Raw genomic sequence first — 9,399 nt, forward strand, 5'->3', positions numbered from 1 at the left:
GTTCTGAAAGTGGAACCTGAGATTTAGGAGATGAGGAAGCGAGTAACTGACTAAGGGTTGAAAGAAGCAAGCGGTGTGAGCATTGGGCTTGTGCTAAGAAGAATATTTTCAACTGAATTAAAGCTCTTTGAGTGTATAATATAATGTTGAGCTGCCATGAGAAGTTTTGTCCAAAAGGATGCCCAAAAGTGAAGGAAAATCGATGAAGGTCGGAATTCAAAGCATCCGAAAAAGGATGAGATATTTGGAGAATTTTGAGCTCTAGAGAAGAAATTAGAGACTCAAATTTGAAGGTAAGCTTTCTAAGACAATTACTAACAAGTTTTATGAAGGAAATTTTGTCTAATTTGAGCTGGAATTAATGCTATAAGTGTTAGAAAATGAAGGAAAACAAGGACCATGCATCCAAGAAGGGAACATGTGGCCAACTATGCTACAGAACGAAGAAGTATGTGTTGGTCTAAGGGATGCTCAAGGCCTAAAAGGCTAGAAAGAGAGCTAAATAAATGTGAGTGGCTTCTAACTCTTAAAGTATTTCAAAGTTTATACTTTTACTAATTTTCAAGTTTTAGCATGTTTGAAAATGATCAAATATAGTATGCTTGATAAATGAACTCATAGCATGCTTTAGATGAGTTATGACTCAAACATCTTTAAGTTTTCCTAAAAATTAAAGTTTGATGCATAGAGAGTCCTATGGAACTAAGTGTTAAACTCATGTTTTATCTAAAGCATCGAGGTTTTAAAAGGAAGCTAAAGCATGAATTTCTTAAGAAAGCTAGATGATGTTCACTAAAACACATGGTTTAATGTCAAACACCATGCACGTCAACGCAAGGTTGAGGTTATATGAGTTGGTTTAATGTCAAACACCATGCACGTAAACTAAACCATAAGTTAGTTTTGTTGGGGTTGATGCCTTAAAGTCTTGTATCCTGTAGTTTGTAAACAGTATGTACGAACACTTGTGTTGTTAATATATGATATTTACTTCACGTCTTGTTTTTTGCTCAGTTAATTGTTTTATTTGCTTTACCACAAATCAATAAACATAAAATCTCTGATTATCTATATGTGACTCAAGCATGTATGTGGTGACATAAAAGTGGATCATGTCTTGAGTGATAACTAAAATGGTCTGTAGTAAATGGATAAAGGAGGGAAATCTTATCCTGGTAACACTACAGATGCGGCCTACTTTGTGGAATGGTCACAAGTGTTGTGACTTGTCACATATGGTTTGATCCTAATCATTCGTGTTGGAGACATGCGAGCGGAGGCGTCCTATACGAAGAGTTTGTATAAGACCTGACCACGAAGTGTTAACGTTTCATTATATAACACCGTTCATGACAGAGACTTCACTTCACTAGGATGACCATAGGTAACATGACCTCAATCCTGAGTGAGTGAGGTACTCCTGCCATTAAGGGCGGTCTTTTGATTTGTATGGGTGCGAGTGGCCAGGTCGTCGATTCAAAACTACAATTTTGGGGATTCGTCTGATTTGAGAGCTGGGAACTCAGCTACACAAGATGGAATTCATTCCTTCCCCAAGGTAGAGGTAAGTAGATAGATGGCTCCCTTAAGAGCTGATTCCGGGGCTTGAATGATGTGGTGCCACACATCTTCTCTTGGCCCGAGAAGTGTTCATACATAGTTGGACTATGTTGTATTATTCATTAGAGGAATCAGTAGTACTTAAGGAGTGAAATGTAACTATAGAGGCAAAACGGTAAATTGGCCCAACTGTACTTACGAGCATCTGTAAAGGATCATCGTACTCGTGATTGGTTATATCCGATGGACACATAAATTATCTGTGGTAAGAAGAGTTCAGCTATTGGTCTTTAGTGGAATCACTGACAGTTAACGGATGGTGGATCTCGTGACTAAAGAGTTTAGTCAGCTATTCACGTACCATTGGAGCTTCGAGTCACAGGTTCATTAGGTCCCTGGGTAGCTTGGATAAAGTCGAGAACCAGTGTTTGGGTTAATTTGAAATGTTCAAATTGACAAGAGGAAGTTCAATTATATATGATATAATTGGACTCGTTAATTACATATGATATAATTGCCTAATGTATGAGATACATTATTTTGGAGGAAATTAGATATAAATATGATTTATATCAAGTAGAGGATAAAATACTATAGTAGATATGTGATATCAAACTATAGGATATAAATATAATATGATTATATTTATTATTTAATTAATTGATTAATTATATGATAATTAACCAATTCTTCCACGTTCAAACGTGGGTAGTGGGCTGCATTGGTTATGGTAACCGACAGGTTAAAAATGAAAATTGTTTTCATTTTTCAAGATAGTGCATTCATATTTTCGTCCGCCCAAAAAAAATTCGTAGAAACGATCGCGAAAGCCTACACGTTAAAAGCTCATCCGTCTAAACGATCGTCTACCTCACAAATTCTCAAAACGATCGTGTACGTTTTTCCTAAATGATCGTTCAGCTTTTCATACACAATCGTGTAGCTCTTCTATACAATAAGCACTTCCGCTATACGATAGCACAGTTTTATCTCCCACTTGCTTATCGTCTACACGAATCATCGTCCTCTGTCCTATACCAAACTCACCAAAGCCCACTCTTTGGGTTTTCACTCCAAGGATACCCGGGTTTCACTAGTGGTAGTGTCATCCCCGCTGTAGTGTTCATGTTCGTTCTGATCGTGTTGTTGCAGTCGACATACCCGCCGGGTGTTGGTAAATCTGTTGGAGGGTTTCCGTTGTATTAGGTTCAAAAGTGTGAAGAGAGTCTTCAATTGGTATGAACCTTTTCCCTGTTATTCATTGTGTTCTGAGCATGGCGATAATTAGGTTTATATGCATAACTGTTAGTGTTGAATGTATGTCTTTTGTGTTTCGGTCACTGTGAAACCGGAGCGATCTGAACACGCTCATGGATCTCTCGGTATGAGATCCTTCAAGTTTCATAAACTAAACATTCCCATATCTTCAAAGTATGTTTGTATACAAATGATTTACTAGAGAATTCCTTAAAATAGTTCTTATGCTTAGTCATGAATGATTTGCTCCAAATATTTCAAAGCATGACTTATAGTGAACAAATTACTCATGAGTTTTATACATAATTTCATCTGAAAGAGGTTAGCTCAAATGTTCTAGAGCGTGATGTTTTCAACATGTGATATTCGATGCATGCATTCCTAGTGACTGTGATTATTTGATCATATTCCCTCATAATGATGTGTTAATGAGGAATGCTATTTCAAAGTTCTTATGAAAAATATGTTTTAGTACCCTGGCTATGAAACCTGATACTGAAGGTTGTAAAGGTATCAGTGTCCTCATTATCGAAGAAGACAAAGGCATATAGGGTTGATTTCACTAGTGTTGGCTTAAGGGGCGTTGAGTGCCATAGAGGCTATGGGAGATATGGGTGAAAGGCGAGTGTCAACACAAGTGCTAAAGCCGATAGGGCAAGAGACGAGAGTTGATGAAGCGTTGACTGAGAGAGGGGTCTATGCGATGAGAACCAGCTTGTGCATTGGTATTCAACCTATGCGTTGATGTATGGTAGAGGTGTTTAGCTTAATCACCGAGTTTAGTGGGCCAGGTGGCGTGCTTAAGGAAAACTTAATGGCCTAGTTGTCACCTTAATATACCATATGTTCATGCATACACGAATATATAAGGGAAGTAAGAAGAGGAAATCGATTTGGCATACTCATTTGTGCTAAAGGAAGGAAATTGTTGTCATTTTGAAGGTTGATCAGCATAAAGGATGAGCTTGGGCTGCCAATTGAATTTTCCCATAAATTTAAGTTGAAACTTGAAGATTTTCTTAAGTGTTACAAGTTTTTGGATTGCTCGAGCAGGTTATGAAGATTGGGGAATTTTGAGCTTAATAGGAGGAATTAAAGACTCAAATTTTAAGGTAAGGAAGTTAAGATATTTATGAATAAGTTCTTAGAAGGAAATTCTATGAGATAATGCCTGGAATTTAAGTTGAGGCTGGAAGTTGAGTCTGGAAATTTGATGATTGAACAAGCAGGCAATTGTATCTGAAGGACAAGCACGCAGCTGACGGTTGAGCTATAAGTAGGCGAGCGCGCGAGGAGATACGTGGTTGAGCACAAGCACTGTGTCATGGTGTGTGCAGGAGGTGAGCGCAAGGTTACAAGAGAAAGGAAGCCATCGGTCGAGGCGTGCTAAAGGGAGCATTGGCAAGTGCTCAACGCATTGACACTGTGGGTGTGTCCTATAGCCTAAGTGAGCATTATGAGCGCATTGTCCCTTACGAGCTAAGCACAAAGTAAATTGTCTAAATATCGTGATGGGATGAAGTATACTATGTGGTGAAGGTTTATGAGGGTTGTCTAAAGATGGTGTTAAACTTAAATGTGCAAGTAAAGCTCAAGAGGGAGCTAGTGGAATTAACCAAGGGTATTTATTGATGTCATGAGGCAAACACAAATAGGTGAAGCCTATCATCCTTTAAAATAATCCAAGACTGTGAATGGCAAAGTTTATGAATGTTTCTCTTATGTGTTTTCAACGCATGATTTACTATTGAACTAATGTACCACGCATGAGCTTTCAGCCTTGCGATGAGTTTTCTAAGTAAAACATGATTTCTTTAAGCACTACTTCGACACATGCTCTAGTATGAGGGTTGATGTGTGAACACAGTCCATTTTGTTCTTAAGCATTGAGATTTATGAAGCATGCATTAACTAGCATACCTTAATTTATGTTAGTCTTTCATGATGAATGTGTTTAAGACTTGTTTTATTTGAATGCTTGATGTTTCAAAGGTTGAGTTTTCTTTTTAAAAAGAGTTATGGTGATATAATAAGGAAACTCGATACTAAAGGTATGAAGGTATTTGGATCCCTGATACCTAAGGTATGTCGATATTCAAGACATTACCACATGCACATAAATACTATACCATTGATGCTAATTATATCAAGATTACTCTACATTAGTTAAGGATTGACGTTGAAGGATCAAACAAGAAAGCTCTCTCTCAACTAAGGCTGAATGATGATAAGTTCCAAGGAAAATGTTGATATTTAAGTTTTCAAGGTTTGATTGTTTTACATGTTTTTATATGTGTGAGTATAATTGTTTTTAAATCATGGATCTTGACAATTAAAGTATGTCAAAGTTTATGCTTTTACTGGTTTCCAACATGCATATTTAAAGGATTGATAACCACTTCAATTGATACGAATTTGTTATATGATTTAAACGATGTAGATAGTGATTCATCTTCTACATCGAAATTTACATATTTATTTGAGAATAATGGGTAAGTGCATAATTACCCTATATTTAGGCTGAAAACTAACTTGCAAGTAGTTGCTTTTCGAGTAGGAATGAGCTTTAGCACCAAGGAGGTACTAAGGAAGTTATCAAAGAATATGCCGAAATGGTCCATGTAATACAAAAATAGTTAAAAGTGATTAAGTGCAAGTGAGGGCTATTTGCATTAGTGGTTGTAGTTGGAAATTACATGCATCTATGATCTCTGACGAACATACATTTCAAGTAAAGAATACGTTGACCACACTTGTCAGTGTGAATTTCATAATGGAAATGTGAATTCCTCTCAAGTTGCAAAAAAAATGCTTAAATTGATTTAAATCAAACTCTAAAATGAAATTAAAAGGTCATTTGAGATACTAAGTTGGTTATTATACCTAGTGGATTATAAAAGCTAGTGGATTACAATATTAGTGTTCCAAATACAAATCATTTTAGTTTAAATTATAATAGTTTGTAACAGAGGTATAAATTTTTTTTGTTTGGATAAATAATAGTAAACAATATACCAAAGAAAAAAATAAAAAATAAATGACAAATAATAAATATTGCAACAAATGATAAATATATAATAAAAAGGATTTTAAAATAATATTTACTATAATTAATTATATGTTATAAATAGTATTTACATATCACTATTATATTTGGTACCTCAAACATAAAATAAATTATAATAACTCACTCCACCAACTTCTAATCAATGCTTCAATTGCCCATAAATGATATTCAAAAGCTTGTTAAACTAAAATTTAGAGTCAATATTTCAAAAGGTCGTGCAACTGGAGCAAGGAAAAAGGCCAACAAAAAATTAAATGGCCACATCTGTAAGCTTAATTAGATGATCATTTCAATTTACTCGTTACAAATTACGAAACTTTAAATTTATTGTTTTTTATATTATAATTGATCTTGGCATGTACCAAGATCAAAGTTTAAATTAGATGACCATTTCAATTTCTCTGTTATAATTTAATTAGATTCTAATTTAAATTTCTGTGTTATAATTTGGTTAGCCACAATCAAAATTTTATTAATTAATCGTAACAATTTTACCGTCAATATATTGAAACCTTGCTTACAAACCCATAGCTAGGTTAAACTAATATGGGTTCAAATTTAGATTTGAGATCAATAAAAGAACAGAAAAATCAAGCATTTGTACTATATTTGCTTTAAACGCAACCATAGAATCCAAAAGCAGTTTGACTAAATTATATTCTGAATTTACAACAGTAACCAAGCGGTGAAGAAGCTGTTTTCTAGCTATTTGCTATTACAAAATGCTTAACATGGAATGTCTTACTCTTACTCTTCGTCTGTTGCTTCTTCAACCTCCTCTGCTGCAACCTCTTCTGTTTCTTTTTCATCCTGAACCAAAAAACCCACAAAAGCACTTACAAAATCGAACAGAAAGATCCAACATTTTAGAGCTTAAAAATCTTACCTCTTCATTTTCAACATTTCGACTTTCTAAGGCCTTTTCGTATTCTGCTTTCAGCTCAGCAGCTTTGTCTTGGTAAGGCTTCTTTTCCTGTTCATCATTTAAAGGTTTAGATGACATAATTCTCGAAACATAAACATGTTTTCAAGTGGTAAGGAGTGTAACTCACTTCATCAGTCATTGACTTCCATTTCTCACCACCTTCCTTTGCAACCTAAATGGATTGAAATACTCAATCAGGAGACAAAGCATACAATAATTTGGGGACATCAATACAATTTTTCATTGGGAATTTGGAATGTGTTTGGATCTGTGCTAACCTCCTTAACGCCTTTGGAATCGGGATTTGCTTCTTTATATGATTTTCTGAAGTCATCCCTGAAGTATCAGAACAAGCAAATTCAGTAAAGAGTCAAGTAAATTGATACTGCCAACGTAGTAATGTGGTAAATCTGAGGGGGAATTTGCATACATGAAGATAAAGAAAGCTGTAGGAGGGCGTTTGGGGGCATTTGGATCTTTGTCTTTCTTCCCTTTCTTTGCCGTTTTGGATTTCTTAACCTCAGATGGTGCTGATCTTTTCCTGTATCAAAAATCATTAAGTTAATACAAGTCAAAGCATCAACTTAATCAGATTAGTATAAGGAAAAATGAGTAAGATACCTTTCAGCTGGCTTTTTGGCTTGTGTTTGCTTTTCAACGGTCTGAGCCTCTGTAGGAAAACAGAAAGGTAAGCATTACAAATCAGAAAAGAATGCCAACGAAAAAAGGTACTAACGAATAGAAGTGAAAAATATACCTAAATTCATCCTAATTTTGGCATCAAGGCTGCAACTGTGCATGCTGATTAAGGCTACCGGAACACTTTTGCCGCACTCATCACTGTAAGCCGAAAATTGATCGTTCAAAAATAAGAGAAATCAATTTCTACGGTTGTCAAGAAACTCGAAATTGCTACTTCTATAATTCCTCTGGTTACAAGTTATTCAACTCTGAGACTAACTTCGACCAAAAGACAAACTGATAACCAGACACTTTAAATCCACAAACAACATAAACTCCAGAAACCGCAGTTTATTAGAAAACGATTGAAGAAACGGAGCATTAGGAAACCACAACATGAACATACGAATAAATCTCGAGAGAAGAAACTGGTTTAAACACGCGGTACTATAGAGGTTCAATAGTAATCCTATATCCTCTTAGCCCTAATCCAGTCAATGTAACTCGGCAAGAACTTCCATAAAGAAAACGAACGTTGCATTTAACTCCAACTAAATCGGACTAAAAGGCGAACTAAAAATCAGAGATTATCGATGCCTAAAGACCAAAACAGAAACAAAAACTCCAAAAACCATTGTATGGAGTGTTACGAGAGTATAACACAAATAAGCCGATGAAACAAACGTAAATTGAAGCAGAAAGAAAACAAAAAACTACAGAGATTCGGCAATGTGACAACATCCTCGCCAGCGCTAAGCCAGTAGATGTAAACCAACAAGAAAATGCAAAAAAGAATATGGAAAATAAATAGAACGCACCATCGAGCAAAAGCACTGCCGTCCTTGGCTCTCACAAGCGAAGGGCCAGTGGCGGCGACGTCAGCTGGAGTAGCCTCCACTCTCTTCCTCGACTTCGACGATCCTCTGCCGGCCATTTCTTCCTCTTGTGACTTTGAAGATGCTGAAGGATTGAAGCGAGAGGGAAATGTTTCGTTCAAGAAAAATGAAGCGGCCATTGATATTAAAGCAAACCAACTAAGAAGGAGGGAAATTTTTTTTTTTTTTTTCTTTTCTAAAATTTGGCGCCCTTAATCCCCGCGTTTTCATTTCGTTTCACAAGGATCCCTGACTTGGCTCAATCTTTTGCCGTTGATTCTGCACTGTTTCGTATCGACGTTCCAAATTCATACTGTCTTCGTCTCTGTAAGAACGCTCGTTCAAATGGGCCTGGACTGAACTTATAATCGGGCCTTGGAAATAGTTGGGTTTGGGCTTTTGGGTTGTATAACTCTGCTAAATAGTCAAATGACCATTAATGGACAAATATCCGCAACTTTCTCATTTATTTAAAAATTACCTTACAAGTTTTTTTTGGTGAGATTTCAGAAAATATGACTATTTCTTTCACAGAATTTCACTCTTTAAAATCTATTATATTATTATCTAGAAAATTTTAAAACTCATCTAATCTAGATTTTTTAATACCATGCAAAAGTGAGAATTTTTTATGTATGGAAGATGAATAGTAAAAATATATCTTAATTAATTAATAAATTAATATCAAGTGTTAATTACTATTGATTTTAATTAATTATTAAATATAAATATATTATTTAGACTTGATAAATTTCAACTAATATATTTACCATTCATATATTATAATATCTTAACTATTTAATATAAATTATTATTGTTGATTGCCAAAAGGGATGTTCAAAAAATCCGATGTCCCGAAAAAACCTATCAACCCAACCCAACCCGTGCAATTTGGATTGGGTTATCAACTCATTTAAGTTGGGTTAGGTTCAAATAAATAAAAATTTTACAGGTTAAATCGGTTCATGGGTTCGCCTAATATAACTCGAACCAACCCAAATTTATTATTAACTTTAAAATAATTTTTTTTATTA

General features: G+C 35.2%; 1 protein-coding gene across 1 annotated transcript; it reads right to left on the minus strand.

Annotated features, from left to right (window-relative positions):
• Window positions 1–6,463: 6,463 nt before the first annotated feature.
• HMGB6 (high-mobility group box 6) lies at window positions 6,464–8,502 on the minus strand. The gene is made up of 8 exons (XM_039019625.2): window positions 8,309–8,502; window positions 7,567–7,649; window positions 7,431–7,479; window positions 7,240–7,350; window positions 7,088–7,145; window positions 6,937–6,981; window positions 6,771–6,857; window positions 6,464–6,694 (listed from the first exon to the last, which is right to left on the minus strand). Exons 1-8 carry the CDS (start codon window positions 8,422–8,424, stop codon window positions 6,632–6,634), a joined length of 612 nt encoding a protein of 203 aa, XP_038875553.2. The 5' UTR covers window positions 8,425–8,502; the 3' UTR covers window positions 6,464–6,631.
• Window positions 8,503–9,399: the final 897 nt, after the last annotated feature.

This window comes from Benincasa hispida, chromosome 12 (genome assembly GCF_027475165.1).
Source record: "Benincasa hispida cultivar pf3 chromosome 12, pf3_genome.v1.1, whole genome shotgun sequence".
Lineage (NCBI taxonomy): Eukaryota > Viridiplantae > Streptophyta > Magnoliopsida > Cucurbitales > Cucurbitaceae > Benincasa > Benincasa hispida.

What these genes read in the sequence shown, in the direction of transcription:
- HMGB6 (XM_039019625.2), bottom strand. Translation starts at nt 8,424, where the DNA reads ATGGCCGGCAGAGGATCGTCGAAGTCGAGGAAGAGAGTGGAGGCTACT. An exon ending in CAAAATTAGGATGAATTTAG is followed by an intron (nt 7,480 to 7,566) that starts GTATATTTTTCA and finishes GTTTTCCTACAG; the next exon opens with AGGCTCAGACCGTTGAAAAG. An exon ending in ATTCCAAAGGCGTTAAGGAG is followed by an intron (nt 6,982 to 7,087) that starts GTTAGCACAGAT and finishes CAATCCATTTAG; the next exon opens with GTTGCAAAGGAAGGTGGTGA.